The 18,644-nt window shown below is 38.3% G+C and overlaps 1 protein-coding gene across 3 annotated transcripts in view; it reads right to left on the bottom strand.

Annotated features, from left to right (window-relative positions):
• Nucleotides 1-14,186: 14,186 nt before the first annotated feature.
• The window catches only part of ITGB6 (integrin subunit beta 6), a 132,653-nt gene continuing 128,195 nt past the window's right edge, over nucleotides 14,187-18,644 (bottom strand). For all 3 annotated transcript variants that reach the window (XM_060626839.2, XM_060626838.2, XM_060626844.2), the window contains one exon: nucleotides 14,187-16,796. In XM_060626839.2, the coding sequence (XP_060482822.1) occupies nucleotides 16,698-16,796 (99 nt within the window). In that variant the 3' untranslated portion in view covers nucleotides 14,187-16,697. The remainder of the gene's footprint in view (nucleotides 16,797-18,644) is intronic.

Raw genomic sequence — 18,644 nt, 5'->3', positions numbered from 1 at the left:
CTACTTTTCTAGCTTGAAACAGGAATCATAGTGTTGTTAAATGTATGGATTTTTGTAACCAGGAAAGATATGGATGTTAAATGACCAGGAATCCATGATATACCTTAATTTTTTCCTGCATTTATTTATAAATCAACATATAGTTTTATTCTTGCATAATGAGTTTATTGGCATTCTGTTACTTGAAAAGAGCAATTTATTAATACAAGGCCAGAAACCTAAGACTGATGGGTTAAATAACATTTTAAATACATTCCTAGTGAATACCCCAGTTATAAAATTATAAAAGGCCTTTGCTGTACTTTCATTGAAATAAAATTGAAAAACAATAAACTGCATAAATTTAAAATGTGCAATTTGAGAATTTTTGACATATCTGTATATCCATGAAACCGTTGTTATAATCAAGGTAGTGAACATATCTATAATCCCTACAAATTTCACTGTGTTCCTTGGTAAGCCTTCTTTGCCATCCTTCCTCATCCCAGACCCCAATCAGCTACTGCTCTGCTTTCTGTCATGATAGATTAGTTTGAAATTCCCAGCATTTATATAAATGAAATCGTACAGTATATGCTCTTTTCTTGTCTGGCTTCTTTCACTCAGAATAATTATTTTGAAATACTGCCGTGTGGTTGCACGCATTAATAGTTCATTTTAAAAAATGCTGAGTAATTTTCCATTGCACAGCTATACGATAATCTGTTTATCCATTTACCTGTTGATGGATATTTGGGTTGTTTCCAATTTTATGCTATTGTAAATAAAATTGCTATGAACATTTGTGTACAAATCCCTGTGTGGGCAAATCTTTTCATTTTTCTTGGGTAAATATCTCTAAGTAGAATAACTGGATGATATTGTAGTTATATGTTTCGCTTTTAAAGAAACTACCAAATTGTTTTCTACAGTGGTTGTACCACTTGACATTCCCACCAGTCATATGTGAGAATTTCAGTTCCTCCAGATCTCATTATGGTTGGAATTGTATTCTCTCCCTCAAAGATCCCCCAAAGATCTCGAAGTTCTAACCCTCAGTACTTGTGAATGTGACCTTATTTGGAAATAAGGTATTTGCAGACAATCAAATTAAGATGAGGTTATCATGACTGGTGCCTTTATGAAAAGTGGACATTGGGACACAGAGACAGACACACAGACAGGGAAAACACCATATGAAAAAGAGGACAGAGAATGAAGTGATGCATCTATAAGCCGAAGAATGCCAAAGATTTCCAGCAAATCACCACAACTCAGGAGAGAAGCATGGAAGAGATTCTCCCTTTCGGCCTTCAGAAGGAGCCAATCAACCCTTCTGACACTGATTTTGGACTCCTAGTTTTCAGAACTGTGAGATATTAAATTACTGTTGTTCAAGCCACCTACTTTATGGTACTTTGTTCTGGGAGCCCTAGGAAACTAATATATTGGCCAACACTTGGTGGGGACAGTCTTTTAAACTTTAGTCATTCTTAATAGTGTATAGTGGTATTCTATTGTGGTTTAAATGTGCATTTTTCATACAGCATGGTGGCTATAATTAATAAGTATATGTATTGTATACTTGAAATTTCCTAAGAGTAGATCTTAAGTATTTTTATCAAAGGAAAAAAAGAAAAGAAAAAAAATGCAACTATAAGGTGTTGGCTGTGTGAGTTAATTTGATTATGCAAGTCATTTCACAATATATATGTATATAAAAACATCATGTTGTGTACTTAAAATAGATATAATTTCATCAATTATACTTCACCAAAAAAAGAAAAATAAATAAATTTACTTTTCTCTAATGACTAATGGTATTGAAAATCATCATGTACTTGTCTGATATCCATATATCTTCTTTGGTGAAGTATCTGTTTAAATCTTTTGTTCATTTAAAACAATTGACTGTTTTGGGGCACCTGGATGGCTCAGTTGGTTGAGCATCTGATTGTTGATCTCGGTTCAGGTCATGATCTCATAGTTCGTAAGTTCAAGCCCCACATCAGGCTCTGTGCTGATGGTGTGGAGCCTGCTTTGGATTCTGTCTGCTCTCTGCCCATCTCCTGCTTGTGCGCACACTCTCTCTCTCTCTGTCTCTTAAAAAAATAAATAAACTTTTTAAAAATTTTTGAAAATTAAAAACTGTTCTATTATTACTGAGTTTTGAGAGTTCTTTATATATTCTGTATACAAATTTCTTATCAGATATATTATTTGCAAATTTACTCTCCCAGTCTGTAGCTTATTTTTTCATTGTGTTAATACTGTCTTTTGAAGAGCAGAAGTTTTAGATTTTGGTGAAGTCTACTTTATCAATTTGTTCTTTTATGGATTATGCTTTTGAAATCTAGAAATCTTTTCCTAACTCAAGGTTACAATGATAGTCTATGTTTTCTTCTAAATGCTTCATATTTTAAGATTTTACTTTTAGGTCTATGGCTCATTTTGAGTTAAAATTTGTTTAAACTGGGAGGTTCATTTTTTTAATGTGTGAATAATCAATTTTCCCAGCACATTTATTGAACAGATTATCCTTTCTCCACTAAATTGCCTTTGCACCTTGGTCAAAAATGAGTTTTCTACATTATGTCTATTTGTAGACTTTCTCTTTTGTTCCATTTAATTATTTGTTTATATTGACACCAGTACCTCCACGCTGTTTTAATTATGGTAGTGTTATAAGTATTGAAATCAGGTATTTTAACCTTCCAATTTTGTCCTTCTTTTTCAGTTATTTTGAGTACTCTCGATACTTTGCATTCTTGTTTGGATTTTGAAAATAGATTTTTAACTTCTACAAAAATCCTGCTGGGATTTTAACTGAGATTGCATTGAATCTATAAGTCAATTTGGGGAGAATAGACATCATAATAATACAGAGTCTTATGACTCATGAACAATCAATATCTATTCATTTATTTAGATCTTTAATTTTTCTCAGCAATGTTTTATAGCTTTTAATGTAAAGTTCTTTTACATCTTTCATCAGATTCATCCCTAAATGTTTCATATTTTTGATGCTGTTGTAAATAGCATTTAAAATTATTTTTCAATCTGTAATTGTTTTTTGCCAGTATATAAAATTACAATTGGTTTTGTATATTGATCTTGTATCCTGCAACCTTGCTAAGCTCATTTATTGGCTCTACTAACTTTTCATACATTCCATAGATTTTTCTGCATAGATAATGATGTCATTTGTGAATAAAGACATACACTAAAAGTATATGTTTAATAGAAATGTTATGAGTGGAAAGCATTCAGTCTTTTACCATTAAGTTTCATGTTAAATATAGGGGTTTTGTAGGTGTCTTTTATCAGCTTAAGGAGGATCTCTTCTATTTTCAATTTGATGAAAGGTTTTATCAGAAATGGGTGTTGCATTTAGTCAAACATTTTTTCTGCATTTATGAGGTGATCATGATTTTCTTTGTAGTTTGTTTATGTGGTGGATAACTTCATTGATTTTTGTATATTAGATGAACTCTGCATTACTGGGATAGAACCCCATTTAGCTATGATGTATTTTCCTTTTATGCATTGGATTTGACTTGCTAATGTTTTGTTTAAAAATTTTTCCATCTATGTTTTCATGAGGGATTTTGGTCTTTAGTTTTCTTGTAATGTCTTTTGTTTTGTTAGCTTGATGCTGGCCTCAAACATTGCATTGGGAAGTATGCCTTTTTCACTTTCCTGCAAGAGTTTATGTAGAATTTGTAGGTATTATTTCTTCATTAAGCATTTGATAGAATTTATCTCTGAAGCGATCTGGGCCTGAGGTTTTCTTTGTGGGAAGGTTTTTCACTATGCTTCAGTTTCTTTTGCAGATATAGGAAAATTCAGATTACCTATTTTTTTGAACAATTTCTTTTGTCTTTCCAGGAATTTGTCCATTTCATATAGGTTTTCAAACTTATAGGCATAAAGTTGTTCATAATATTCCCTTATTTATCTATTTAATATCTGTAGACTCTGTAGTAATGTCACCTGTCTCATTCCTGATATTGATAACTTGTGTTTTCTATTTTTCTTTTGCTGGTCAGTCTGGCTAAAGGTTTACCTATTGTATTTACCTTAAAGAAAATTTGGGTGTCATTGATCTTCTCTTTTGTTTTTCTGTATTCTTTATCATTGATTTCTACTTTGATCTTTATTATTTATTTCTTCTACTTACTTGGAGGTTTTTTTTTTTCTCCTCTTTTTCTGGTGTCTTAAAGTAGAAGCTGAGGTCATTGATTTGTGACTTTTCTTGTTTTCTAACATAGGCATTTATTGCTACAAATTTACCCCTATGTACTGCTTTAGTGGCATCTCTCATATTCTGATGTATTGTGCTTTTATTCAGTTTTAAATGTTTTCTGATTTTCATTTTGAGTTCTTCTTTGACCTATGGGTTACTTAGAAGTGTGTTATTTAGTTTCCAAATATTTGGGAATTGACCAGATATCTTTTTGCTATTGATTTCTAATAAAATTCCATTATGGTCAAAGAATATACTCTGTATGACTTGAGGTTTTCTAAATGCATTGGGATCTGTTTTATTGGCCTGGAGCATGGCCTATTTTGCTAAATATTTCGTATGTCCTTGAAAAGATAATCGCTTTTGCCATTGTTGGGTAGAATGTTCTACAACTGTCAATTAGATAAGCTGGGACTATGTAGGACTCACCTTTTTGTTTTCTGTGTCTCAGGGATGACTGTCCTTTAATGCCTGATGTCCAGTGTCTTGAAAACTATTGTTCTATGTATTTTGTTTGTTTGTTTGTGTTGTTGTTACAGGTGGGGGAACAAATTTGGTTCCTATTATTTCATCTTTTTTGGAAGCAGAAATCTCCTATTCATTTTTTAGGGATTTTTTTTAATCACATCTGCATTTTGTCTCCAAACTTGCTTTTGATGAGGAAAGGGAAGAAGCATAAGGTACTCTGGAAATTTGTACTGTAACACTTTTTTCAATAGCCCATGACTCTGCTTGGTTTTTCCCAAGGAGTGTTTGTGGTGTGTGTGTTTGTGTGTGTGTGTGTACTGTTAGTACATAAATACATTTCATATTTAGCTAGACCACATTTCAGAACCAAAAAGTAAACTTAAAAAACAAATCAAATCTGAGTAGCCAAATTAGATACAAAATCTTAGAAGCATGTTACTGAAGTCTCTGGGCTAAAATGTCTGTGTTTTAGTTGAGAAGAATGCTTCAGACCCACACTCTTACATTATAAATGATTCTAACAATGGGATATAAGGTGTTAATCCAAATGCACAGAAAAGATATTTGACTAGGCATTCTCACTGAGAATCTTGTTTAGCAATCTCTGCACTCCAGCAGCTATCCATTTCCAGGGCAGGGCACACCTGTGTTCGAAGCTTCCTATTCATTTTAGGCAATATAAGAAAAACAGTGACTGGGTCTTTCCTTCACCTTTCTGTTCCTAGACTCCATGATGATCGTTGTTTCCATTAACACTGTCTTTCCTCACACCATACAGTAGAAAATACCATCAAATGTCATCTTATGGCTTTTTTACAGAAATCACATGCCAGCCCTATTCTAGTTGTCTCACTTCTATTTGTAGATATTCACATCTTCCTAAATCATTTATTTCATGATAGTCGTTTGGATTATTTTTTTACAAGGGGTTAATCATCTCCATTTGTGCTGATTTTTACTAGTTTCATTTTCAGAGCTATTTAATTTTCAACTCTGGGGATGGCACGCTTCCTGTCTATGGGCTGACTAAAGGTATGCTGTGCTTAAACTGGATCACCCAGGTGGCATGGCCATACTTTGTATACCATACTACTCCTTCCCACTTGATGAAAATCCTCCTGGATTTTCCCTAGTCCTTTGACTTTAATTGTATTCCCTGAGGGATTGTGTGACTAACCTATGTGAGATGCAGAAAACCTGTGCATCTCTTTTTACTAGATCTTCCTATGTTTTGACTTGCAATTTCTATTCAGGCAAATTCCTGCTTGTTAGTAAGAGCAATTATTTTCAAAAAAGGCTGGGCCCAAATCTGAGCTGGTCTTAGCTTGTTAGCTCAAGTTTTTTAAAAACAAAATCTGAAATCTGTCACTTGTGTGTTTGTTGTTTGCCATAAATAGTTGTGGCCTTATTTCCATTAATATTGTTAATTTTGCCTGGAGGTCCTCATGACCTACATTATTCTTCCACTCCTTCCCCCAGTTTTCCCACCACTTTCCTATTTCTAAGAAAAGCCTGTGATTTGTTTTTGTGGGCTATCCCTCTGGGAGGATGGGTTAGGGAAAGGACTAAGATACATTATTGTGAAATTATTCTTAGAACTGAGTAATGTCCTCTAAGGGCCACAAATGTTAACTTGAGAAATGTTGCTTCAAGTGGCTTTTCTTTCATCTACATCCTTATCAAATATGTCTATCCTTTGAGTGTTAACACTTAACACTTGTGAAATGTTAGCACCCAGAAGGTATGAGTAAGTCTTTTTAACATTTAGACCTAAATTTTGTTGGCTAGATTCCTCACTATGGTACCTGGAAGACTTAAAGAACCATTTCGGAGGTTTAAACTCATGTCTGGTATCTGGGAATCTTTAGGGGGTGCCTTACATACCCTATGGCAACTTGGTGTTTCCGTGGAACCATGCCTTGGCCCAGAACACTTCACATTCCACTGCCTGAGCGGAGCATCTGCCTCCAGGCCCCACCTGAGGCTCCTGTCACCCACTAAGTTCCCTGCTGCTGCCTATCTCTAGGCTTCTGCTCAACCTACAGCCCTGGCAGGTACCTGCTCAGTTGCTGTCACTCACCTCTACTCGAGAGCCTTAGGCTCTGCCTTCAGAGCCCATATTTCTTTGCCATTTGCAAGCAACTCCTCTCTTCTGTGTTCCACTCTTTCACAGCACCACAATAGAATGGCCTGGGCCCCAAGAGTTTAACAGGTTTAAACTTCAGTTTCTATAGAATTCTTTTAAGGGCTAAGAAGCTGTTACCACATATACCCAGAAATAGCATTCTCCTCTTATGATTTGACCCTTATTCTGGGTTATTCTTATTCTAACTCATGATATCAGAGGACTTTCTTTGTTATTCTTCTTCATAACTTCATGGTTCTTCCCTGAAATTTGTCTTTAGTGTTCCAGTCATATCTAGACCCCAACCTTGGATACTCTGCTTTTTTACTAAGTGGGCAGTTATTGGATGGCAGAACTCAGTTAATGAAAAACAACTACCATTTACTGAACATTTATTAAGCAAATATGTCAAACTTTTTAATATGTTATTTCATTTAATTCTCACAAGAACCCTAGAAAATACGGGGAATATGTGTACTAAATTTACAACACAGAACCAGGTTGAAGACAGGAGTATCTATCAGATTGTTATCTCTTCCCTATGAACTTCTCAGCAGGTAAAGTTAAGACACAAATATTCACATCCTGTTGGTGCCTAAATCTAAGCCTGGGATATTAAATGGTGGCTTTGTGTGCTAAGAAAGGATAAAAATGATAATGTGTGCTTTCTTGTGTCCATCTGGAACTGAAGTCATTTTCAGATTTTTGAATGAATCATAGAATTCTATTAAAGCATGAATTAGTTATCTCTTAAAATGAATAGATTTGATTAAATCAAACAATGAGTGAACATGATCAAAAAAGCCCCAGAGAAAAACATTTTACATTTTCTTTTCTGCCTCTATGACAGATTCATATATTTTATTATGCTCAGCGTTTTAAATCTTATTTATCTTTTTCTTCTCCAATTCCATCTTCTTAATAAAAAAGTTTCAAAAATATGAAACATTTCTTGAAATCAATGCGATAGACATTCAATACACTAACACTATAAAATACATGTAACAGCTTAATTTAAATTTTCATGATGTCACTGCAGTGTTTATGCTACTTCTAATCCTGTGCCTCAGTTTCCTCATTTATAAAATAGGAGAAGCGAGAGTGCCGGAAGATGGCGGCGTAGGAGGACGCGGGGCTCACAGCGCCTCCTGCCGATCACTTAGATTCCACCTACACCTGCCTAAAGAACCCAGAAAACCGCCAGAGGATTAGCAGAAGGGAGTCTCCTGAGTCAAGCGCAGACTAGAGGCCCACGGAAGAGGGTAGGAAGGGCGGCGAGGCGGTGCGCGCTCCACGGACTGGCGGGAGGGAGCCGGGGCGGAGGGGCGGCTAGCCGGCCAAGCGGAGCCCCCGAGTCTGGCTGGCAAAAGCGGAGGGGCCGGACGGACTGTGTTCCGACAGCAAGCGCGACTTAGCGTCTGGGAGGTCATAAGTTAACAGCTCTGCTCGGAAAGCGGGAAGGCTGGAGGACAAAGGGAGGGAGAGCTGCTGAGCCCCCGGACGGCAGAGCTCAGCTTGGCGGGGAACAAAGGCGCCAGCGCCATCTCCCCCGCCCATCCCCCAGCCAAAATCCCAAAGGGAACCAGTTCCTGCCAGGGAACTTGCTCGCTCCGCGCAAACACCCAACTCTGTGCTTCTGCGGAGCCAAACCTCCGGCAGCAGATCTGACTCCCTCCCGCTGCCACAGGGCTCCTCCTGAAGTGGATCACCTAAGGAGAAGCGAGCTAAGCCTGCCCCTCCAGCCCCCGTGCACCTTGCCTACCCACCCCAGCTAATACGCCAGATCCCCAGCAACACAAGCCTGGCAGTGTGCAAGTAGCCCAGACGGGACACGCCACCCCACAGTGAATCCCGCCCCTAGGAGAGGGGAAGAGAAGGCACACACCAGTCTGACTGTGGCCCCAGCAGTGGGCTGGGGGCAGACATCGGGTCGGACTGCGGCCCCGCCCACTAACTCCAGTTATACACCACAGCACAGGGGAAGTGCACTGCAGGTCCTCACCACGCCAGGGACTCTCCAAAATGACCAAACGGAAGAATTCCCCTCAGAAGAATCTCCAGGAAATAACAACAGCTAATGAACTGATCAAAAAGGATTTAAATAATATAACAGAAAGTGAATTTAGAATAATAGTCATAAAATTAATCGCTGGGCTTGAAAACAGTATACAGGACAGCAGAGAATCTCTTGCCACAAAGATCGAGGGACTAAGGAACAGTCACGAGGAGTTGAAAAACGCTTTAAACGAATTGCAAAACAAAATGGAATCCACGATGGCTCGGCTTGAAGAGGCAGAGGAGAGAATAGGTGAACTAGAAGATAAAGTTATGGAGAAAGAGGAAGCTGAAAGAAAGAGGGATAAAAAAATCCAGGAGTATGAGGGGAAAATTAGAGAACTAAGTGATACACTAAAAAAAAATAATATACGCATAATTGGTATCCCAGAGGAGGAAGAGAGAGGGAAGGGTGCTGAAGGGGTACTTGAACAAATTATAGCTGAGAACTTCCCTGAACTGGGGAAGGAAAAAGGCATTGAAATCCAAGAGGCACAGAGAACTCCCTTCAGACGTAACTTGAATCGATCTTCTGCACGACATATCATAGTGAAACTGGCAAAATACAAGGATAAAGAGAAAATTCTGAAAGCAGCAAGGGATAAACGTGCCCTCACATATAAAGGGAGACCTATAAGACTCGTGACTGATCTCTCCTTTGAAACTTGGCAGGCCAGAAAGGCTTGGCACGATATCTACAGTGTGCTAAACAGAAAAAATATGCAGCCGAGAATCCTTTATCCAGCAAGTCTGTCATTTAGAATAGAAGGAGAGATAAAGGTCTTCCCAAACAAACAAAAACTGAAGGAATTTGTCACCACGAAACCAGCCCTACAAGAGATCCTAAGGGGGATCCTGTGAGACAAAGTACCAGAGACATCACTACAAGCATCAAACATACAGACATCACAATGACTCTAAACCCATATCTTTCTATAATAACACTGAATGTAAATGGATTAAATGCGCCAACTAAAAGACATAGGGTATCAGAATGGATAAAAAAACAAGACCCATCTATTTGCTGTCTACAAGAGACTCATTTTAGATCTGAGGACACCTTTAGATTGAGAGTGAGGGGATGGAGAACTATTTATCATGCTCCTGGAAGCCAAAAGAAAGCTGGAGTAGCCATACTTATATCAGACAAACTAGACTTTAAATTAAAGGCTGTAACAAGAGATGAAGAAGGGCATTATATAATAATCACAGGGTCTATCCACCAGGAAGAGCTAACTATTATAAATGTCTATGCGCCAAATACCCGAGCCCCCAGATATATAAAACAATTACTCATAAACATAAGCAACCTTATTGATAAGAATGTGGTCATTGCAGGGGACTTTAACACCCCACTTACAGAAATGGATAGATCATCTAGACACACAGTCAATAAAGAAACAAGGGCCCTGAATGATACATTGGATCAGATGGACTTGACAGATATATTTAGAACTCTGCATCCCAAAGCAACAGAATATACTTTCTTCTCGAGTGCACATGGAACATTCTCCAAGATAGATCATATACTGGGTCACAAAACAGCCCTTCATAAGTTTACAAGAATTGAAATTATACCATGCATACTTTCAGACCACAATGCTATGAAGCTTGAAATCAACCACAGGAAAAAGTCTGGAAAACCTCCAAAAGCATGGAGGTTAAAGAACACCCTACTAACGAATGAGTGGGTCAACCAGGCAATTAGAGAAGAAATTAAAACATATATGGAAACAAACGAAAATGAAAATACAACAATCCAAACGCTTTGGGACGCAGCGAAGGCAGTCCTGAGAGGAAAATACATTGCAATCCAGGCCTATCTCAAGAAACAAGAAAAATCCCAAATACAAAATCTAACAGCACACCTAAAGGAAATAGAAGCAGAACAGCAAAGGCAGTATAAAATAGGAGAAGCTAATAATACCATCCCATTGGGTGGTTGTGAGCTCTGAATAAGTTAGCGTATATAAAGTCCTTGAACAGTAGGGGTTACTTATTTTTATTAACAGTGCAAACTATTTCATGATAATAAGACACCTCTATTAAAATTGGAAACAATAGATACATCTTAAATAGCAATAGATATAAACAATAAGCAATATATACAAATAAATCTAGTAGATATATCTATTAAAATAAGAAGGAAATATGTGTGTTTGTATTTATATATGTACTATATGTGTGTGTGTATATATACACACACACACACAAATAAAAATTATTTAATAGGAAGTTGTTTTTTAATACACACACACACCCCTGTATTAGGTATAGCAAAGCCAACTGGATGAAAAAATTAACCTAGTGACTTTTTCCCCAATCAGTTATTGACAAATAAGGGAGTTTCATGATGTACCATCTTTAGATGTTGACCTGAAACAAGATTGGCTGCTATGCAAGGACCATGAATGTAAATACATTTCAGGCTGAAAAAACAAAACTATTTGAGCAGTAAGTTTCCTCATAAAACACATACCTAGATATTACAAAGATCAGATTGAAATTTCAAACTGAATTTGAAGTTCCATGGGATTTCTGAAGTCTTGAAGTTGATAATGACACCAAAGAGTGTGTTTGGGTCAAATCTGTGCTTTCCGGAGCCCAGTCTCTGGAAGTGACTGGTAGTGCCCAGGGTCTACCTCTGAGACAGGGTTACAAGATGAGAAACTCCTGGGATGCCTGAGCTGTTCTCTCTTTGCTGGTTGTGCAACCAAATACAAGAGAACAGAAGGTGAAGTTCTGATTCACATTTGGATGTCTCCAAGGCACAGGGAGATAGCATATAACCCCACTGTGGTCCACAAACCAGAGAATTAAGGCCTTGGCCCAAGCTGTGGGATTATTTGGCTGCTGCTCACCCTCCTGGCTGCAGAAGCATCATCCAGAACTTCTCTCACTTAGTACCAGAGTATTCAGACCCAACTGACCTATTAAAAGAGCCACTGTGAAGTCCTGAATTTAAATTGCCATGCTTTTTAGTTGCGTTTACTTGAGTCCGTTGCAGAATGATGACATTTAACAGAAGGGAGAATTTCTATTTATCACATGTCATTCAATTCCTCTGAATAGGGAATGTTTTCCCCATTTAGATATTTATAAAATGAAGATGACACAAAATTGTTTTGAATCCCTAACATTTAAATACATTTACTCTTTTGAGAGGTCAGCCTTCTCCTAGAGCCAAAGAATGTTATTGGCAGGTTTGCTTCTCTAATACTGGGAGTACTTGAAGGACTGGGTGTAGAGAGGTGAAGGAGAGAGCAAATCAGAAGACGCTGGTTTGCTTTGGGGGCTGCCCTTTGCCATTTGGGAGGGTTCACAGAAGCTTTCAGGGCATGGTTGTTTCTGATGTTAAAGAATCTTAAAGGAGAAACCTGAACCAGATTAAATCCACATTTGGACTCTCAGCTGACACCCCCACAGAGCTGGGTCTTCCCACTGGGAAGCCCCACATGTTGCCTTAGTCAGGGTAACAGCAGGCTCACAAGAATGAGTACATTTAAAATGAACAGCCAACCACCTGCAACCCCATATATCTTATTCTCAACACTGCCCAGACCCAGTTGCTGCTCCAGAAACTTTCTCTTCCCTCTTCCCAAACTTCCCAATCTTTCCTGGCTCTCCCTCCAGCGCAGACAGGTAAACTTTTAGTTTCTTTTCTCTCCCCTCCCTGGCTCAGTGCCTTACTGTGCCTTACAGAGCAACTTAGCCTTACATTTTTCTTTTAAAACTTCTCTTTTCTTTACTACCTAGATTCAGCAACCTCTCTGGACTGGGGAGTTACGTGCAAGATGGGTTTTACTTTTAAGGGAAATGTGTGAGCTGATGCTGAAGGGACACTTAGCTTAGACCTTGGAGACAGGTGGGGACATGCGCATCTGGGATGTGCATACGCTGATATTGTACATTCATTTGTTTACTATCTTCTCCCTTACTAGAGAGCACAGGAACTGCTTATTTTGTTCATTTCTGTATCTGTAATCATAAGAAAAATGTCAAAAAAAATTTAAAAAGAAAAAAAATCTAGCATATATTAAGCACTCAATAATAATGACTAAATGGGGGCATCTGGGTGGCTTAGTTGGTTAAGCTTCCAACTCTTGATTTCAGTTCAGGTCATGATCTCATGGTTCATGAGTTTAAGCCCTGCATCGGGCTCTGCACTGAGAGTGCAGAACCTGCTTGGGATTCTCTCTCTCTCTCTCTCTCTCTCTCTCTCTCTCTCTCTCTCCTCTTTTTGCCCTTCCCCCACTCTCTATGTCAAAATAAACAAATATACATTAAAAAAATAATACTGACTGAATGAATTTATTGAGCACCCACTATCCTATAGGTGTTGGAAGAAGACAGGCATTGCCACCATGTTACAGCTGGAAAAACTGAGGAGAAAAAGGACTTCCTCAGTGCTGTCTAAAATGTGAACAGGTTCCGGATTTTCAGATATCCAGCTTTTGTCTGTAATAAAGTGTTTCAGAGTATAAATACTTTTGACTTGAATTTCTCTGCCCTTCTATGAGGAAAGAGCCCAAGAATAGGACTTTTTCTAAGCTGGGTCTGTTTGTAAGCATTGGTTTCTCTCTGCTTAACTTTGGAAAATGAGCATGGCCCCATGGAATCCAGCAAATGGATGCCCAGAAAAGCGGCACCATCTGACTGTACTGGTTTTCTAGGGTTGCCATAACAAAGTACCACGAGTGGAGGGCTCAAACAACAGAAATGCATTTTCTCACAATTCTGGAGGCCAGAAGGCCTGGAGCAAAGTGTTGGCAAGGTTGGTTGCTTTCAAGGCCTTTCTCTTTGGTTTGTGGATGGACTTCTCCTTGTGTCATCACATGGTTGTGCCTTTGTGTGCATCTGTGTCCTAATCTCCTCTTCTTATAAGGACACCAATCATATTGGACTAGGACCCAACCTAATGACCTCACTTTACCTTAATTACTTTTTTAAAGACCTTATCTCCTAATACAGTCATATTCTGAAGTACTGGGGGGTTAGGACTTCAGTACACAAGTTTTAGGAGAGGGACCACAACTCAGCCCATAACACTAATCCTGATTTTACAAAATGTAGGGTAATATCCAAGACTCTTTTTTTAAAAAACCTTATGATGTGGATATCATAACCATGTAGCAAACTGCAGCCCATTCCCTGTTGTCTCTTGCCATTGGTGACTGCCTCTCTCAGCTCTTCTCCTTGGCCCCAGAATGAGATCAGCAAGGTGGTCAGAGCAGGTCACGCAGGGATCCAGAAATCCAAGAAGAGTGTTTTGTGTCAAGTAAATAAAAGGAATTATCATCCATCTAAGGTTAGTTGTTTAAATTACCATGTTTATTTATGTCAACACAAAATACAATACAACAACTTACAAAAAACCATTTATCTTCATGTAATATAACTCTTCAGTGAACAGAAGTACTACTGTTAATGTTTTGACCTTTTAAGGTCCAGCCTTGGGTCAAAACAGTATTTAGAGAAATAGCAGATTATTCTCTACCTTCCCCAATATACACACAAAGAAAACTCATATTTTCTACAGTCCCATTCCTATAATTATACAAAAATATCACGGGTAGAGGTGAATACTACTGTTGGGTCATCACTATTGCAACTTCCTTGTTGCTGTAGGTTTTCCCCAGACCCTGGGCTTCAGTCAGGAACAGAGCGGGTGCATCTGTCCTTCAGGTGTCCAAGGTGATTGTTTAGTAATTCTTTGAGTATAGCTGTGTATTCCCCAAGTGTCTGATTAACCTGAGTTACTTAGAAACCAGAAATCCAAGTGATCAAATGTGAATTGAAGAACCTTATCATACATTACCTGTGCCAATTCCGTGGATACATTTGAAGTTTCTATTACAGAATGAACTATTCACCTAGTAAAAGTTTTCACATTACAATTTACTCAAAGGTAATAAACACTGCACAAAAGTACAAGACCTCACCTCTACTCCAGTACTCCAGTCATTTAAATGTTATTTTAGTCTCAGTACATTTTCAAACAAATGATAGTGATCACTTAACTAACAAAATCTTTCCATCATTTCATGGACAAAAGGGTCTGTCTCATACTGTGGAGAGAAAAAATATCTTGGAGTGGAAGATCTAGATTCTGGACCAGTTCTTCTACTCACTCTCTGAGGCTTAGTTTCCTTATGAACATCAAAAAAGAGGACAATGCTTCGTGAAGCAGTACTAATAGGAAATACTATTCTACAACGTCCATCTCTTCAATCAACCTATGGAACTCAAATTATCCACATCTATTTTGCAAGTAAAATCTTACTTTTTATTTTTTATTTTATTGTTTTTTTCATGTTTATTTATTTTTGAGAGAGAGAGAGAGAGAGAGCACAACCTGGGGAGAGGCAGCAAGGGGGAGACACAGAATCGGAAGCAGGCTCCAGGCTCTGAGCTGTCAGCACAGAGCCTGACGCAGGGCTTGAACCCATAGACTGCGAGATCATGACCTGAGCCAAAGTCAGACGCTTAACCGACTGAGCCACCCAGATGCTCCATAAATCTTACTTTTTAAAGTAAATATAAGATGCATATTTACCATATGCAACTGAAATGTGCAAGTTAGGTTATGTAAATGGGAACAAATATAGATAGAAAGCCTATTACTCATGAGAGACTGTGTACTCTTGACGCGTTTGCTTTAAAGCCATTTAAAATTTTGTTCTATTTTTAACCCATGTCCCTGTTGCATTATTGGAGCTCTTTTTGAATAAACTACCTAATCGTTTACAGTAGTTTTTTAACAAGAAATTAAAACTTTCATATGGCATTTCCAGGGGTTAGGTGACTATGAAATTAAGTAAAAATGATTGAAAAATATGGGAGAAGTAAGAGTTTAAAAACTTGGGGTCAGGAGGGAACCTGAGTGTAGAAAATTTTCCAGTAATTAAAAATAATCCAGGGGCGCCTGGGTGGCGCAGTGGGTTAAGCGTCCGACTTCAGCCAGGTCACGATCTCGCGGTCCGTGAGTTCGAGCCCCGCGTCAGGCTCTGGGCTGATGGCTCGGAGCCTGGAGCCTGTTTCCGATTCTGTGTCTCCCTCTCTCTCTGCCCCTCCCCCGTTCATGCTCTGTCTCTCTCTGTCTCAAAAATAAATAAAAAAAAAAACGTTGAAAAAAAAATAATCCAAATAATGGACTAGCTATTTTTGTTTTTACTGGTAACTTTCTAATTTATAGATTTCTTCTTCATTTGTAAAACAAATAAAATACTTGTTTGTGTACCTGACTTTTAGATACATGCAAATCCACAGAAATTATTAACACTAATTACATTTGGGGCATCTTTAGAAGAATTGCATCCTCTCAGTTGAAGGAAAAGTCAGCATCTCATTTTTCATAGATTTTTAAAAGAATCCTCCTTTAGGAAAGGGCAGATTTACTCAAAGTTTGGAATGAATTCGCAAGTGTGATTATTTAATGTGAGCATATGGACTGTGTGACTTTGCTGAGACAAAGACTTCAGGTAGCTCTATTCCTGCAACAAATGAGATTCTAATTTCAAACATTTTTCAAATGCAAATCAGGCCCCCATGTGTCATTTTGATGATTTTTTGAGGCATTAATGCAACAGAGTTAGTATTCCTCAATGATCCCCAAAGTCACCCCTTTGCTAAGGATATTTCTCTTCTTGATTATTTTGAACCTGCCAACACAGTCTCTAACCTTCATACAGACAATGACTGATCTCCAAATGACCTATTATTATCTTAAACCAACCTCATTTTAAAGCAACAAAAAAGAAAAATTAAATAGTGCATTAACATTTCATATCAGTGAAGCAGACTTTTTTTGTGCATGAAGTAGTTCTATCCATCTGCGGAAAGATCCATCTTTTGTTTCTCCCTGTGTTTATAGGTTACGTTTTTGAAGGTACTGGTTGAACCTCTATACAGTGGATTGGTTCCCTAAAAGAAACAACAAAAAAGTTCAAATGAAAGTATGTACATATTATTACATGGTTTTAATATATCTGAATAATTTCATTGTACATTATAAATGAGAAGAAGAGAGTCAGGCTCATGCTTGGAAGCCATTTGAGTAATTTTGATTAATTCCATAGATTCAATATATTCTTATATAATTTCATATATTATTTTAGCATTTTAAAATTTATACCTTTTCATTTAATTTTTTATTTTTATTTACTTTTTTAAAAATTTTTTAACGTTTATTTATTTTTGAGAGAGAGAGAGAGAACGCACACGTGCACTCAAGAGAGGGAGGGGCAGAGAGGCGAGAGGGAGACACAGAATCCAAAGCAGGCTCCAGGCTCCGAGCTGTCAGCACAGAGCCCGATGTGGGGCTCAAACTCACGGACTGTGAGATCATGACCTGAGCTGAAGTCAGCCGCCCAACCGACTGAGCCACCCACGCGCCTCCTGTTCATTTAATTTTTTAATATGCAGAACCAGTGCCATATGTGTATCATAAAAATCTGACCCTGTTTGGAAACACACTAATTTATGGATAGAAAACAAGACTTTGACTGTTTTGTTCACTGCTATTTTACCAGAGTTGAAAACAGTGCCTAGCCAACAGCAGGCATTCAGTATTTACTGAACGAATAGAATGAACCATAAGGTGGCCCCAAAAGGAAATAAAAAGTAAAAAATGGGAAAAGTGCACTTGTAGAAGCATGCAAAGACAATGACATAGTATCTGCCTTTAAGAGAGGTGTTGCTGGTGAGAGGCATCACACAAGGGCACAGATAATCTCGCTAACGTGAGATAAAAATTCAGGAGAAACAACTAGCTGCTTGGGAGAAGCAAGGAAAGATCCCTAGGACAGTGAAAACCTGCTCTAGAGAGTGAAAGAATTAGGTAGCATGTGCTTCCTAGAGAATAGCAGTGTGTGAAGCAGAGAGTCACCAGGGACTGGCATGTAGGACACTGGGCGCATGACGGAGTACAGGTCCCAAGGCAGGTTGGGCAAGATGGCTTTGCCTTTGGGGAAGTGCAGAGGATTTGTGCCAGTGTCTGGACAATTCAGTTGTGCTCTTTAGGGTGTAGATGTGTTTCTAGGTGCCATCACTGGGACCAGAAGAAGCCAGGCTCTGTAAGTGTTTAAAGAAATACCAAGCTTGATCCTCCAATTTCCCTCCTTTGGTTGAATTGTTCCAGGCAGGCACAAGATGTCTGTGTAAGTTGCAGTTTCTTCTCTCCCACTTTCCAAGGTTGACCACACAGGCTTTGATGTCAGACAGCCTGGTTTCAAACCCAGCTCTACCACATGACCTCAGTTAAGCAATTCTGAGTCTTGGTGTCCTCGTCCACTGGAGGGATTACCAAAGTGCTTACCTCATTCATGAAGTATACTTTAGCACAGTCCCTGACACATATTCAGTGCTCAATAAATGCCGCCTCTTATTAGTTCTTATCTCTACCTCTTCTTCATATTTGGAATTTCCTTCTGTTTAAGTTTTGGAGAGGGTTAGAAAGATACTTTCCCCTGGAGCTTTCACATTCAACATTTCCAAGCCCACTTCTGCTTGTGTATGAAGTCTAGGTATCACCTATGACCTTACAAATTACTAAATCTTATATTTTGGTCTCCTTATCCTATACATTGTAGAGACTGTGGCAAGTTCTAGACATAGATTTCAAAAACAACTGTATTTGCTTTCCCAGGACATTTCTCTCAGTTCTCAGAAGAACTAAATAGAATTGAAAAACATTCCTGGGCCTTCCACTTGTTGTCCTTGCATTTGCCACAGTGTCTTTATTGTGAGGAGGAATCACACCTGCACCCACTT

The sequence above is a fragment of the Panthera onca genome, chromosome C1 (genome assembly GCF_046562875.1).
Source record: "Panthera onca isolate mPanOnc1 chromosome C1, mPanOnc1 haplotype 2, whole genome shotgun sequence".
NCBI lineage: Eukaryota > Metazoa > Chordata > Mammalia > Carnivora > Felidae > Panthera > Panthera onca.
This window is presented reverse-complemented; position numbering and strand designations above follow the sequence as displayed.